Source organism: Enhydra lutris, unplaced genomic scaffold (assembly GCF_002288905.1).
Source record: "Enhydra lutris kenyoni isolate GAN:26980312 unplaced genomic scaffold, ASM228890v2 scaffoldscaffold31, whole genome shotgun sequence".
Lineage (NCBI taxonomy): Eukaryota > Metazoa > Chordata > Mammalia > Carnivora > Mustelidae > Enhydra > Enhydra lutris.
Genome location: NW_019154115.1, coordinates 8,092,806 through 8,110,153, shown reverse-complemented (window position 1 = coordinate 8,110,153; position 17,348 = coordinate 8,092,806). Strand labels below are relative to the sequence as shown.

The following is a 17,348-nucleotide window of genomic DNA, read 5'->3' as shown; positions in this document are numbered from 1 at the left end:
TGTGATAATAACCTGTGTTTTGTCACTGGTGGTCATCAGTTGTAGATAGAGGTGTGTGTGTGTGTGTGTGTGTGTGTGTGTGTGTGTGTGTAAATAATTCCCATGGAAAATTGTGGAACCTGTATGTGACCAGATACAGATAAATATCTTTAAGTGTATTATTCATGTTATTGAAACTTCTATTTTTTTTAAAGATTTTATGTATTTATTTAACACAGAGAGAGAGATCACAAGTAGGCAGAGCAGCTGGCAGAGAGAGCGGGGGAAGCAGGCTCCCCGCTGTGCAGAGACTCCCAATGCGGGGCTCGATCCCAGCACCCTGAAATCATGACCTGAGCTGATAGGCAAAGCTAAAGGCAGAGGCCTAACCCACTGGGCCACCCAGGCGCCCTGAAACTTCTATATTTTAACTGACTTTGTCTGTTTCTTGAGTTGCTATAATCTCCAAGTAGAATTGCTGAGTTGATGATTTTTCCTTTTAATTCTGACAATTTTTGCTTTATATATTTTGTTGACATGTTATGACATACATTTATAACGACGTTTTTTGAATTGCTCCTTCAATCATGAAATATTTCTCTTTCAAAATTGTTTTGTTATATTTCTTATTGGAATTCTATTTTTTTAATATTAGTATAGCCCTGAAAATTTGATCTCAATTATTGTTTTCATTCTTTTACTTAACCTGTCTAGATGCTTATGTTTTAGGTGAATCAATTATAAGTAATAGTTTGGGATTTACTATTTTATCTGTAGGACGATATTTGTTGACTAGAACCTTAATCCGTTTATGTTTAATGATTATACTTAATTTTCTGATAAATATAATTCTTAAAATGTCATCTTGCTTTCCCTATCCCCCCTAAAATTCCTGCCTGCTTTTTATTTTTTGCATTCTCCTTTCCTTAGATATGTTTGTTGTACTCTCCCTTCACCCTATTGTTTTATGGGTGCATAATACTTACGGGTTACACTGTAAATTATAACACCCATCCATGACACATTAGAAGATTTTTAAATTGAGTATTTTACACTTTCTAAACAATTCAAGGATCTTATACCATATTAACTCCATTTACTGCTTTTCTACCTTTTTATGCTACTGTTGTCTTGTATTTTAATTCTATGTATATTTTCTTCTACAGATTTTTTATTTTAAATAGTTGATGTATTTTTAAGTGTCCTTTTTTGCTTATCTATTCTAATGCTTTTTATTACCTAATACATTCCTGCATTTTTATCTTCAGTCATTTTCCTTCTACCTAAAGCATGGTTTATATATTTTGGTGAAGGTCTATTGGAAATGGGTTCTTTTAGCTTCTCAGTTATATAAATATACTTATTGCACCTTGTTTTAGAAGGATATTTTTGATGCTTATAGAATTCTAAGTTGTTAGCTGTTTTCTTTCAGCACTTAAAACATATTGCAGTGTACTCTGGTTTCAGTCCCTCCTACTGAACAATCATCCATGAGTGTTATTACAGCTCCTTTAAAGGTAAAGTGTCTTACCTTCCTTGACTCCAATAAGTGGGAAGATTTTTTTATGCTTTTCTGGTTTTAAGCAACTTTGTATGATGTAATGACCAGTAGTTTTCCTTGCATTTGAATATCCCACCTAGGATTTATAGAAATTCCTCAGCTATAACTCCCATGTTTTTCAACCATTTTGCAAAATACGCATCTACTATCTTATCAAACACTGCTCTGGTACTACTCCTTCTCTCTTTTCCTTCTCTGGGACTCAATTCTTTGCATATTAGACCTTTACAATTTATCCCATATATCCCTTGTGTGTTTCTCTCTTCTATATTTCTTTCTTCCATTTCTTTTATCCACTCTTCTGCTATGTATAACCTGCTATTAAGCCCATTTATTACATTCCTAATTTCATCCCTTTTCAGTTCTGTAGTTTTTATTTTATTCTTCTTATAGATCTTATTTTTCTGTGGAAGTTTTCTCACATTTTCAAGTTTAGATCAAAGTCTATATCTGGTAAGTCTAATAACTATTTTTCTCCTGGATCTTATTCATTTGGTCCTGTTGCCTAGCAGTCTTTAATTTTTTTGTTGAATATTATACATTGTCTATGGAAAAAATATGGAACCTTTGGTCATTTCCTCCAGAGAGAAATCTAAGTTTTTCCTTATATTTGCAGGGAGAGAGTCATAAAGTAGACAAGGCTGATTTTTAGGCTGGGCTATTTCTAGCTCTTATTTCTAGGGCAGAGCACTCAGGGATCTCACCTGAAAGACTGGGAAGTCTCGTTTCTTAGGAAATCTTCACTAACTTTTATCTCCCCAGCATTGTGAGGATGCTCAAGTGTCTACTTAAATTTTAATTTCTCAGTGCCTTCTTTCTATACCTGATTATTTCTGCCTCAGTCCCAATACCTGAGCAGATAAAGAATGAGAAAATACCTCAGGGAGAAAACTGTGGGCAAGGCACCATGCTTACTTTTCTGTGGTTTGCATTTCTCTGGGAGTTTGGTCCTACAGGTCCAAACAACCTTCATAGTCCTAAACACCAACGTTTAATTCTCTACCCCATGGACATTGCTATAAGCTGGGCTACTGTTCTCTGTGTGGTCACAATGACATTGTAAATGTCATTACAAATTAGCAAATTCATAGGAGCAGGGAGGACAGGACTGAGGGGGAAAAACACCGGCAACAAATACAAGATTCACTTCAATGCATTTCTCTTTTCTCAGGGACAGTAGTTCCTCACTTCCTGGTTGCCTTGATTGCTCTCTGATGCTGTTTAATTTTATTCAGCTTTTATGCCGCTGTTCAGTGGTCATGTCAGTCTGATTTTAGTTAGTAGTGTAGTTAGCTTAGACAGACTCAAAGCAGAGGTCTCTGGCTAATGGCATCGTTTTTTTACTTCCCTATCCTAAGTCAGTATCACCAGCTGCTTAGGCACATATAATTTATCTGCAATTCTTCCCTATTTCTTTCATCCTCATATGTCTTAGTTGACAAATTATGTAAACTCTATCTTTGAAATCTCTCTCCCACACATATTCATCCTATATGTTCTTACTACAATCATTCCAATGTATATTGATTTTTTTTTAATTTTTAAAGATTTTATTTATTTATTTGACAGAGATCACAAGTAGGCAGAGAGGCAGGCGGAGAGAGAGAGGAAGGGAAGCAGGCTCCCTGCTAAGCAAAGAGCCTGATGCGGGGCTCAATCCCAGGACCCTGGGATCATGACCCGAGCCTAAGGCAAAGGCTTTAATCCACTGAGCTACTCAGGCACCCCCCCAATGTATATAGATTTTAACTTGTCCCAGTAACCCACAGTATCTTATAAACTTCTATGGGAAAGTCATAAAGGGAAGTTCCAATCTCATCATTACATTATTCATTATCTTCCAAATCTCTTTCCTGTTGCCCAGTCATTGCCTCTCCCAATGCCCACAATGCCTTGTGAATATGGGGCAAGCTTCATAGCATTTACTTATAATAATCTAGTTCAAAACTACTTTTCCTACCTACTCATTTTGTAAACATACTCTACACCCCACTATAATGACATTTCCCATGGACAATAGCCCATATATTCCTACTCGCATAATAATGCCCATAATTTTCCTTTCAATCTAAATGCTTTTCTTGCCATCAACTGACCTAATTTTTAAAGCCTACATCAATGTTATCCCATCCATAAAGATTATGTAGAGTCCTCCAAATAGGGGTAATGTCTCTCTTCTTTGAGAACCCATTGCACTTTGCTTGTCCTCTTTGAATTAGTACTTATTTAATTGTGCCTTGGTTTATCATGATTTTTATACTTATCAGTATCTCATCAAGTACAAGCTTCTTTCAGGGCGAGGTCTTTATCTTATTCACTCCTGTCCTACAGCACTTGGCTCAGTGCCTGGTATGCGGAAGACCCTCCTCAACAGAATTAAATAGAATTCTGGAAAATATCAGATGCAGAGTATTACAAGTCTGTGTGCTTAGGAATGTATCTGATACAGGTATGTTTATGAAAAATGTTGCCTGTTTAGTTAGAACTTCTATTTTAGAAATACTAATGCCTAAGGTATTTCTTTGAATTAAAGGCAAAATCTGATTCTAAAGCTCAGTATACAAATACCCTCATTTTCCCAATAAAATCGGAGTTTGAACACTTTCACAGAAGATAACCTTATCGTGGAAGCCATATCCTGTTTTGCATTTCTTTTTCTTTGAGTTGAATATCTGAGGAAGGCATAGTTGAAAAGTGAAAACAATTCAATTAAATATGGTCCCAAAGAAACACAAATCACTTAATATTAATTTTATAATAGAAATGTCTGCATTCAAGCAAAGACTATGAAAAGAGATTTTAAGACAGCATAATTCAGGTATAATTTTTACAGGACTATGAATTGAGAACTTGGGGGTGAAAATCACCACTTACAAAGAGTATTCAGGAACGGCATCCTTGAAGGCAGGAAGCTCCCGCACATACTCATTATAAAACCATTTCACTTTGAAATGCAAATTCATATAATCGGTGCTCTTGCATAACCGCTGCTTCTCATGTTCTGTAACAGATAAAATCGAACATTTAATGAAGTTTGGTTTGCCAACAATGCTGCTGTATTCCAATCTACTGTTACTAGTAGTATTTTAAAAAGGAAGAGAATTGTGTATTTGAGGTAAAAGCAAAGGGAACTGTCAAAGACAGACTTGAAATTTTACAAAATCCAAAAGTACCACAGATGCCATGTAGAATAGATCAATTAGTAATGAGCAGTAACTTGAATGTTCTAATGTGCCTTCATGAAAAAGGTGAGAATTCTGATGTCAAGAGTGGTAACACACCAAAAATTTTCTGTTTGTTTGCAAGCTTTCATATTTTGCCTACTTTAAGCTTATTGCAAACAAAATTCCAGAAAGAATTAAAACTCTAAGCATGGATAAAACATGAATCAAACTAAGAGACATAATCCTTGATATATATTGGAAATGTGAATTAGTAGATCACATTTCTGGTCTGGATATTGAACACTTAAAGAATTAAAAGTTGAAAAGGAGAAATATATCTGACTTCTAAGTCAGATGATTTCTTCTTCCCATTTTAAGTTCAGCTAAAATTATTTTGTGCCCTGTGGCTTTTTTGACATTTCTTTAGCAGGATTTCCTAATATGTGACATTTTCTTCTCTCTAACTTAGAAAGTGTAGCTTAAAACCATTTTTTGTTTTTTGTTTTTTGTTTTTTTAATCTAATCTGGATATATAGTACTGGGAAACAGAGACAAGTAATAATACTACTGAACATGTTTATCTCTTCTCCTCCCCTACCCCCAATATTAATATCTTTGCCAATTCCAGCCATAAGTATAGACATAAGCAAACCCCAAATATCCCAGACTATATTGACATTTAAGTGTCCTCTAAGAAGTTCTGGTTGAGGTCTATGGATCTTTTTTTAAGCCAAGGGCTTTGATTTATGGTAGAAACATCCTTTACTTTACATTCCAGACTGAAAATACCAATTGAAACAATTGAATTGTTACAAACAAATTGAGGACATCCTTGCTTTCCAAAACCTCACTATAGGGGGACTTAAATCCCAATGATAAACAGAAGAGGGAACACAGCCCCAAATCAAACATTTTCAAAATATCTAAACAATGATTAATTTAAGACAGTTTGTAGAAAAGAGAGAAACACACATATATACACAGAAACAAGAATAAATAATACTTGTAGACTAAACTCGCAAACAAAATTATGAACGAGATGATATTGTGCTTCAACTCCCTCCAAATTTATTCCATTCATTCTTTCTTTTAATGTGAGTTCTCTCCTATCCCTCTCCTCACATAAATAGTATCCCTCTACATCTTAAGGATAAGACATTTATTTGATATACTCGTAGGTAAGGATTTAATTCAATACTACCTTGAAACCTAGACAGGAGAAGACCCTTGCCCTAGGACCCATACACCAAAAGGGCTCTACTCATCCCAAATAGAAACTCAAAAATTAAACAGATCATGGATTCCTCTGTCACTTGGGATCTCACACTTGGTGTGGACAGAGTAAGCCAGAACCCAAAACATCTGCTCTTGTGACTAACACCACCTGTTCTTATAATTAACACCTTGTAAATCCCCACAGAAACACCTCTGGACCATCTTTTGTTTTATATCCTGAAAACAAAAGGTGACTGACTATGTCCAGTTTGCAGACTGCCATTGCTGATGACAGAAATAGATACTGCTTTGGAGTACGGGGAGGAATTCAAGCTATGGATGCATTTAAGTAAGAGAAAGGGCAAACTAACTCACCAGGTTCTTTCCCTGGATGGCATAAATGTAATAGGTCATTTCATAACAAAATATCATTTTAAAGTTTTAATAAGCACCCATTTTCATTGGTTTCAATTTATGCATTGGAGGGCACTCATGAATGAATGCAGCATGCAAAACAGGTGCACTTGCTGGCTGGGGAATATTTTGAATACTAAATGATTCATATTACTCTCAAAGTTATGTGTAGTTCTAGATGTAATATACATGAAGCCTCAACTTCCTTGCCAACCGGTTATCTACTGAATTCCAGACTTATCAACAGTTTTATTTTTGAAATTTAGATTTATGAGTTCTAATGCAATGATTTTTGTTTATTCAAATGATTTACCTAAAAATTTATATGAGATGATAATTGCATTTTGTCCTCATCTTAATAAATATTTTTAAATATCTTAGAAGAAAGTAACTTTCTGCAAACCATAGGTGAACCATATTGGAAAACACACATGGAAATAATTTTAAAATTTTGTATTTATAGTTTAAATTACATCCGTATTCAAATCATGTGAATTTTGAATACATTTTTTTAATCCTTTAAATATTAAGAATGTGCATAAACTGTAAGCAGACCTCAGAAAAGAAAAAAAAAAAGGCTGAAAAGAAATAGAAAAGAGTTCAATGGCAAAGTATATTTAAATTTTTTAAGTCAGGAAAAAATTGAAGATGGCAGACATCATGTGACCTGATTTCGCAAGTGTTAGGGTGAGTCTGATGTAATGTGCTACCTGTTCCAAGAGTGTACATTAACAGAATCCTGAAGGTAAGGGTACCCTAGTTCCAGCTAATACCAAAAATGTTTATTGAGCATTTATCTTGCACTAAGTTATGTGGGAGGCACTGCAGATATAAAGATTGAGTGTGCAGAGCTCAGATAGGTTGACATAAAACAGTACATTTAATACAACATGGCTAGTGTCATGATTTGCACAGGAGGATGCTATTTCTTGGAGGAGATGAATTTAGCCCAAATTTTGTGTGTTAGATGAACAAGACAGAAATGATTTGTGAGCAGTGGTTCACTGCACAAAGATGAATTTTAGTCAAAGAACACATATTATATAAAATAAGACTTTTTACTTTAAGAAATACTATTTAATATATGTGTCTCATTCATGAAAATGTAAAACTATGTCTCCAGTGAAGACTTTGGGCTTTTCAACAGAATACACATTCTTCTCCAGTGCACATGGAACTTCCTCCAGAATAAATCACATACTGGGTCACAAATCAGTTCTCAACCAAAACCCAAAGATTGGGATTATTCCCTACATATATTCAGACCACAATGCTTTGAAACTTGAACTCAATCACAAGAGGAAATTTGGAAGGAACTCAAACACTTGGAGTTTGTTAAAGAGCATCCTACTAAAGAATAAATGGGTTAATCAGGAAATTAAAGAATTTAAAAAATTCATGGAAACTAATGAAAATGAAAACACAACTGTTCAAAATCTTTGGGACACAGCCAAGTCAGTCCTGAAGGAAGTAAATTGCAATACAAGCCTCTCTCAAAAAATGAGAAAAATCTCAAATACACAAGCTAACCTTACTTGTAAAGGAGCTGGAGAAAGAACAGCAAATAAAGCCTAAACCCAGCAGAAGAGAAACAATAAACATCAGAGCAGAAATCAATGAAATAGAAAGCAAAAGAACAGTAGAACAAATCAATGAAACTAAGAGTTGGTTCTTTGAAAGAATTAATAAGATTGATTAACCCCCGGGCCAGACTTATCAAAAAGAAAAGAGAAAGGACCCTTGGGGCACCTGGGTGGTTCCATCATTAACCACGTGCCTTTGGCTCAGTTTATGATCCCAGGGTCCTGGGATCAAGCCCCACATTGGGCTCCCTGCTCAGCAGTAAGTCTGCTTCTCCCTCTCCCATTTCCCCCTGCTTATGTTCCCTCTCTCACTGTGTCTCTGTCAATAAATAAATAAAATCATAAAAAGGAGAGAGAGAGAGAGAGAGAGAGAGAGAGAGAGAAGAGACCCAAATTAATAAAATCATGAATGAAAGAAAAGAGATTATGACCAGCACCAAGGAAATAAAAACAATTTTAAGAGCATATTATAACAACAATATGCCAACAAATAAGGCAATCTAGAAGGAATGAATGCATTCCTAGAAACTTATAAACTACCAAAACTGAAACAGGAAGAAATAGTAAATCTGAATAGACCCATAACCATCAAGGAAAGTGAAGCAATTATCAAAAACCTGCCAAAAAACAAGAGCTCAGTGCCAGATGGCTTCCCAGGGAAATTCTACCAAACATTTGAAGAAGAAATAATACCTATTCTAATGAAACTGTTTCAAAAAATAGAAATGGGAAGAAAACTTCCAAACTCTTTCTATGAGGCCAGCATTACCTTGATCCCAAAACTAGATAGAGAACCCAGCAAAAAGGAGAATTACAGACCAATATCCTTAATGAACATGGATGTGAAAATACTCACCAAGATAGTAGCCAACAGGATCCAACAGTACATTAAAAGAATGATTCATCATAATCAAGTGGGATTTATTCCTGGGATACAAAAGTGGTTTGACATTACAAATCAAACATGAGAGAGGAAATTAATAAAAGAAAAGAACAAGATCCATATGATCCTCTCAATTGATGCAGAAAAAGCATATGACAAAACACAGCATCTGTTCTTGATTAAAACTCTCCAAAGTGTAGGGATAGAGGGAACATACCTCAATATTATAAAAACCATATACGAAAAGCCCACAGTGAATATCATTCTCAATGGGGAAAATCCAAGAGCTTTCCCCTAAGGCCAGGAACATGACAAGGATGTCCACTCTCACTGCTGTTGCTCAACATAGTACTAGAAGTCCTAGCCTCAGCAATCAGACAATGAAAAGAAATAAATGACATTCAAATTAGCAAAGAAGAAATCAAACTCTCATCCTTCACAGATGATATGATGCTTTCTGCATTTCTATACACTAACAATGAGACAGAAGAAAGAGAAATTAAGGAATTGATCCCATTTACAATTGCACCAAAAAACACAAGATACCTAGGAATAAACCTAACCAAAGGTGTAAAGGATCTGTACTCTAAAAACTACAGAGCACTTATGAAAAAATCTGAGGAAGACACAAAGAGATGGAATAACATTCCATGCTCATGGATGGAAGAATAAATATTTTTAAAATGTTTATGCTACCCAGAGCAATCTACACATTCAATGCAATCCCTATCAAAATGCCATCGACATTTTTCAAAGAGCTGTAACAAATAATTCTAAAATTCATATGGAACCACAAAAGACCCCAAATAGCCAGAGGAATGTTGAAAAAGAAAGCCAATGCACGTGGTATCACAATGCCTGACTTCAAACTATATTACAAAGCTGTGATCATCAAGACAGCATGGTATGAACATACAAACAGACACACAGATCAATGAATAGGATAGAGATCCCAGAAATGGACCCTCAACTCTATGGTCAACTCATCTTTGACAAAGCAGGAATGAATATCCAATGGAAAAGAGGCAGTCTCTCCAATTAATGGTGCTGGGAAAATTGGATAGCCACATGCAGAAGATTGAAACTTAACCATTCTCTTACATCACACACAAAGATAAACTCAAAATAGATGAAAGACCTAAATGTGAGATAGGAATCCATCAAAATCCCAGAGGAGAACAGACTCTTTGACCTCAGCTGCAATAACTTCTTTCAAGACATGTTTTCAAAGGCAAACAGTTCCAGTAGGAACTCCATCAAGATACAAAGCTTCTGCGCAGCAAAGGAAAGAGTCAACAAAACTAAAAAAGCAACCTAGAGAATGGGAGATGATATTTGCTAAGGACATATAAGATAAAAGGCTAGTATCCAAGATCCATAAAGAACTTATCAAACTCAACACCCAAACATAAATAATCCAGTCAAGAAATGGGCAGAAGACATGAACAGACATTTCTCCAAAGAAGACATACAGATGGCCAACAGACGCATGAAAAAAGGCTCAACATCACTATCAGGGAAATACAAATCAAAACCACAATGAGATACCACCTTACACCTGTCAGAATAGCAAAAATTAACAAAACAGGAAACAACAAATGCTGGCAAGGATGTGGAGAAAGAGGAACCCTCTTACACTGTTGGTGGGAATCCAAGCTTGTACAGCCACTCTGGAAAACAATATGGAGGTTCCTCAAGATGTTAAAAATAGAGATATCCTATGACCCAGCAATTGCACTACTAGGTATTTACCACAAAGATACAGATATAGTGAAACAAAGGAACACCTGCACCCCAATGTTCATGGCAGTGATGTCCACAATAGCCAAACTGTTGGAAGGAGCTGGGATGTCCTTTGACAGTTGAATGGCTAAAGAAGATGTGTTTTGTGTGTGTATGTGTGTGTGTATGTGTATAAGTGGAATATTAGCCATCAAAAATGATGAATACTTACCAATTACATCAACATGGATGGAACTGGAGGGTATTATAAGCAAAATAAGTCAATCAGAGAAAGACAATTATCACATGGTTTCACTCATATGTGGAATATAAGAAACAGTGGAGGATCATAAGGGAAGAGAATGAAAACTGAATGGGAAGAAATGGGCAAACTGAATGGGAAGAAATCAGAGATGGAGACCAACCATGACTCTTAATTATCTAAGACAAACTGAGGGCTACTGGATGTGAGTGGGGTGGGAGGGATAACTGCATGATGTGTATTAAGGACTGCATGTGATGTGATGAGCTCTGGGAGTTATATGCAACTGGTGAGTTGTTGAACACTATATCTGAAACTAATGATGTACTATGTGTTGGCTAACTGAATTTAAAAAAACAAAGACTTTCAGCTTTTTTTTTCTTTCCCTCTATTCATGTTTTCACATGTTTTGGTAGTGAGTTTGAGTGAACCTTAAGTTTATGTTGTACCATGAAGGGAAAAAGTTTACCAATCTTTGCTCCTTATAATGAAGTCATCTCTCTACTTCAGAAAGCAGGTAAAAGCCAGCTGTGGGCAGTGTCCCAGTCAGTGTTTCAGGTAAAACTTTCATTTTATTTGCAAAATCCATGTGCACTTCACTTCCCCATGATTACAAAAGTCTTTCCTCCCGAGTTAGCTACTCTGCTCAGACACACAGATCATCTTAAACTCATTCTCTTTGACTCTGCAAGCTCCCTGCATGCCTACACTCCCCTCATTCCTGCTGTTCCCACAATTCAGAAAATAATCACCTGTGTCTAATTTTCTGTAGCCACACTGTGGCTAGACTCCTCCTCTTCCTTCTTCCCCAACTCCTAAGTCCCTCCATTGTGGATCAGTATGGGAGAGGAGACAGGAAAGATGCCAATTATCCTTTGGCAAAATGAAATCTGGTACTGCTCTAATCCAGAGACCACTGATTCTAGTTCCTAAGAATATACCTGATATGATATCTCAAACTATCAGGGTTTTACAAGCTTCTTTGCAGAAAAAAAACTTAGAAGATTACTATTAGTTTCATTGTGATAGAATTGCTTTCACACCCATATGAATGTGTTTCCATCCCCTGAAGTTACATATTTCTCATGCACTATCAACTGATATTTACTGCTATGTGTGGACAGAAACAGGAGACCAGTCCCATCTGTTTTCATATTCTGCCAATTCAACAAGAATAATTGACATCTTTACATGCATTATGCACTTCAGCTGATACAGGAAGAGGTTTCCGGTTTACTGAGTTGGTTGGTGATGTAGGTTTGATCTTGAGGAAAATCCAAACAAAAGGCTATGCAACTATATAATAAAACCCATCTGTGATGTTTGTTTTTAAGTTGCAAATATTAATTATAATCTAAACTTTTTTTAGCAGTAACTTGTAATGATCATAAACCTCAGTATTTGTGGTGGATTTAGCTAATTGGTTACCAAGCCATGCTCTTTTCATCCCAGGCACACAACCAGATGCCACATGTCCCAACCTTTATTGCAATAGCCCTGCCTTATGACTAAATTTTGTGCTAAAGCAATGTATGTCATTTTCAGTCTAGCCCTAAAATACCTACTGTGAAATAATTCTCTTTTCTCTCATTTGCTGGTCAGATGCAGAAGATCCAGCCAAGGATTTTAAGGCTCTAGGGGAATCACGGAGCCACTAGAGGGTAGAAGTCTGGGTTCCTGAGCCAATTCTCAGGAGAAAATTGCCCAATCAGACATACCTGCTTTGATTTATGCAAGTAAGAAATAAAAAACTGATACTTTGTGAAATTGAGTTAAGCTACATGGATTATATTCATTAGCATCACTAAAAGGTTTTCAAAGATTGAGACCCACTTGCTAATTAACCTCCAAACTACTCTGCTTTCTAAATTCCTGTTTCATTCATATATATATATACATATATATATTTATATTTATATTTATTTATTTATGTTTATATTTATATATGTATATGAACATGTGTATTCAGGTTATCCCCTTGCTTTGTGGAACTATGTCAGCAAAACTACCTCTCGCAGACCCCACTATGAGTTGATCCACCATGACACAGCAAATCATATAATCACACTTGTAAAGTTTATGTTAAGAAAATGATAAATAGGTTCTGAGAGAGGAGAAATCATAGAAGTAAAATACATAGACTTTGTGGATAGACTAATACCACTTTTTATTTTTCTGTCAGCTTTACTTTATACTTGTGGGCTCTCAGCTATATTTTGAGTAGTGATTATTACCACTTAAATGATTCTATAAAAAGTGAACTGTTATTGTTCCAAAATCTATGCCTGTTTTTCTTGTGTATTTATATATTCCTCCCATAATGTGTAATTATATATGAGACATTTCAAATAAACTACAATTACATCTTAACTACCACCTACCAAATATCAATGTTAAGAGATTATATCAAATTCAAAAATATTCTTCAAATTATCTTTAATTCTGCTCAAATTATCTTTGACTTAGTGGTAGACCACATTGACAAAGGTACATTTATCTCATACAATATAAATGACTCTTGGAATTTATTTAGCCATCAGTCTTCCTACATTTTTAATTTTGGCAACAAAGATTTAACCAGCTCATTACATTTACAAAGTAAACATTTAATTAGTTTTCCAAACTGCAGTACAATAATTTTGTACAAAATTTAATCTTTGAATTTCAATGATAAATATGAATATTTTACTACCAGTATAAAAATGCTTTGCTAAAACTGTACAAAGAAAAAGCTTGGCAGAGTGCCTGGGCAGCTCAGTTGGTGAAGCATCCGACTCTTGATCTCAGAGACGTGAGTTCAAGCCCCACACTGGACTCTACACTGGGCTCCACACTGGGCCCCACACTGGGCCCCACACTGGGCATGGAGCCTACTTAAAAAAAAAAAAAAAAAATCTTGGCAATTTGAAAGTATATGATTATTCTCCTTTAGATGGTATTTACTAGCCCTTACTTGAAAAGAATGTATTTTTTTTCTGAAAGTTATTGTTTATGCATGAGATTTTATGTATAAGACAGAAATGTACAATTATGTATTAGTTTATAGGATGGGGCAGTATATGCTCAACCTATTCTCATGCCAAAAGCAAATGTGCTGCCATCAACCATCACAGTGTTATTTTCTAGTTCTTAATTTGAGACATAATTTTATTGAATAAAAGCTGTGTTGTCCTGTAGTTGGTAGTGTGCATTTTTTTAGAACTATCCTAAACATCTCTCTGAATGTGTGACACTTTGCTTTAAGAGGGGATGATATCAGGGGCACCTGGGTGGCTCAGTCATTAAGCCTCTGCCTTTGGCTCAGGTTAGGATCCAAGGGTCCTGGGATTGAGCCCTGATTCAAGCTCCTTGCTCAGTGAGGAGCCTACTTCTCCCTCTCCCTCTGCCTGCTGCTTCCCCTCCTTGTGCTTGCTTTCTCTGTGTCAAATAAACAAATAAAATCTTTAAAAACAAAAAAGAGGTGATGATATGGAAGCTATGGAAGTAATTTCAAATAATAAACCAGTGTTAGGGGCCCAATGACATGATGTTTTGTGAGATACTGTGCTCAGAAATCTAAAACCGCATCATCAGAATCTTTGGTTCTAAAAATAAATATGTATCAAACTTCTATGTATCACAGATACATATAAACATCAAAGGTCACCATAAATTCATATTAATAACCAATGGATGGGGATAACGTCCTCCTTTTTATGTATGAGAATGCCAAGCCATGTAATTAGAAATTTAAAAAAAAGGAAAAGAAAATACAAGTTATAGTTTTCCACTTTAAAGCAGCTCTATAAAGGTCTTTTAGTATCAGTGCATCTTTAGGTTAAGAAATCATCTAAAATTCTGGCTACCAAAGTAAGCTGTTATTACGAAGCTATAAAGCTTGGACTAATAAAATAAAAATGAAAAAATATATATATAACATGTTAGCAAAAAAGTAATTTGGACCAATGTGAAGCTTCCAGGGAGGAAAATCCGCTAACAACAGAAGAGATTATGCACAATAGTAAATTATTGTAATCGACTTTCTTAGATTCAATGACTATATGGGAACAAATATAAATTTTTACAGGGTAAGAGAAAATACTGGTTTCTTTCATGACACATTTCTGATAACCCAGCCTTAGAAAACACTAGGAAAATGAAAAGCCAGCAAACACTAGTAAAATGTTGCCTTACTCCATGAACTGCAACCAATACTAGGAGTGATCTTACCATTGGGAGCAGAAGCTAACAGTCCTACTCATAAATGCAACCAATCTCTTGGCAGAGTCCCAGAATGAATCTAAGCCCTCTGGGTTCATTAAACCAGGAATGATGTAGATTCAGACATACTTCATAAACACACTCTCTGCCACATCTGGTTAGAGTTTAGACATAGATCAACCCACATACCTAGAATAAGACCCATTCTTTCCAGTGGGACCCAAACCCCTAGAACTTGTATCAATGTCATCCAAATTTGAAATTCCTCTATTTCAGGATAAAACATTCATTCACAAATGAGCTGTGCAATTCAATCACCTTCTTTTACTTTAAAATTTCTTTGCCAAATTTAAATAGCACATCAACATTTCCTCTATAGTCTCCATCCATGACACCAATTTCTACATCTGTGAAGTGTTTTGTAACCAACTCAGAATGTGGAGCTACTCTTCCATAACACCTAGAAGGAGAACATACCATTTCGTGACCTTGGAAAATCAGGAAGCAGTATGAAGGCAAGACCACATAATCTGATGGTAGTGAACTAGAGATGGGTAGTTGTAAGAAAAAAAAAATGGAATGAGATGAGAAAAAGTATTCAAAATCAGAGATGGCCAAAAGGCTGGAACGTAATGATAAAATGTGGGGGACCCCAAAAAGCTATTGGAGTCGAAAAGTCATAGAGCAAGGGCATAAAAAAAAGGAACAAAAACAAGCTTTATTTATAACATATTTTTACCGAGTCCCAGCAAGAAATTTAGTATAGAGTGTTTCCACGAGAGTTAGAGCTGAGATCTGAAATGTAGTTTTCATTTATTTATGCAACATGTATTTATTAATTATCTACTATGAAGCAGGTACTATTCTACATACTGAGAGTATAACAATGAAAACAGTGTTTCTGCCATCTTGAAATTTATAATATAGTGAGGAGAGGCAGACAATAAAAAATATTCCATATAATATGAAGTATCATGGTCTGTAAAAAAATAATGCAAGGCAAGGGAGCACATGAGCTGAGAATGCTTCTTTCAATAAGGTGCTCAGGGAAGACAGCGAATGAGGTGACATGCCAGCAGAGCTGAATGAAGTCAGAGAGCAAACCAGGAATCTATCTCCTGGAAGAACATTTCAGGCAGAAACACGCAACAAAGAGTGTGGTTGGCAGGTTCAAAGAGAGGCAAGGAAGCTAGTGTGACTACAGCAGAGTGACTGAGTGAGAATGATGAGAGCTGATTTCAGAGAAAAACCAAGGCCAAGTCACATAGGTTCTTATACTTGACGATAAGGACCTCTTCTCTGAATATTCTTTTATACTGATTGTTTCAACGATATAAATCTTATATTTTCAAAAACAAATACCTGATTTAAAATATACAACTAGAGATAGTAAAGAGCAAAATAGAAAATTTAGGAAAACAAATCAGTACTTTGAAGAATAATTTAACAAAATCTTCCAGAATTCAGGGATAATTCTTAAAGCAGAAAATTAGGGAATGAATGATTGACATGGAAATCGAGACGACTTCTAATACTAGAGACCCAACACAATAGAAAAAAGTCAAACAAATGGAACAGAATAATAAAAGGCACAGTTAAAGAAAACTATCTTGCAGTGGGAAAGGGAGAGAGGAAAGCAAGTACAAACTTAAGGAATTTTCCACTAGTGAAAAGATACTCACATCTAGAGATTAGTGAATATTAGTGAATAGACACTTTTGCCAAAATGTCTGAAGGACAAAATAAATTTAAAAAAATCTTACAGACTTCTAAACAGAAAAACAAACATATACAATTAAACAGGCTGTCTCTTCCATCCAGTAGAAGCTATGTGATAACAAAACAACATTTATAGAGTCATGAGAGGAAAACCTGTTAGGACTAAATATTCAATCTTATTTCTGACAGGGAGGCAAAGCACATACGGCTAAACTGTCTGGTTCCATTAATAAACATACAAAGATGTGGAGGGACTGGTTCCTTCTTTCCCAACAACATGAGGATAAATACATTTTATCATGAATCATTATCTTCCGCTATAGAAATAAATCTATTTATTGAATGCAAGGAGTTCCTATTTAAAGCCTCTCTCTCAGGTTAGACTTATACCAGATTCAGAAGTCTAATTAAATAGGAATTACAATTTTTATTAAAGGATGAAAAAGCCACCACCTCTCTTTGCCAAGGAAAATGTAGAATGGACAGATCCGAAAGGTTATTGTGGTTATCTCTGGATGATTCTCTTCCTGTAAGTACTTGTTTGTATTTTTTTTTTGTATTTTAATAAGAACAATTTTCATGTTTATTTTGGAAATAAAGATACATGTTCATTGAAAAAAATTCAAACAATATAGGGAAGTTCACA

At 35.4% G+C, this 17,348-nt stretch overlaps 1 protein-coding gene across 2 annotated transcripts in view; it reads right to left on the bottom strand.

Moving 5' to 3' along the window:
• LOC111153260 (unc-13 homolog C) overlaps positions 1 to 17,348 on the bottom strand; it is a 574,799-nt gene that overhangs the window by 131,081 nt on the left and 426,370 nt on the right. For both annotated transcript variants that reach the window (XM_022512170.1, XM_022512169.1), the window contains one exon: positions 4,415 to 4,541. In XM_022512170.1, coding sequence (XP_022367878.1) covers positions 4,415 to 4,541 — 127 coding nt within the window. The remainder of the gene's footprint in view (positions 1 to 4,414; positions 4,542 to 17,348) is intronic.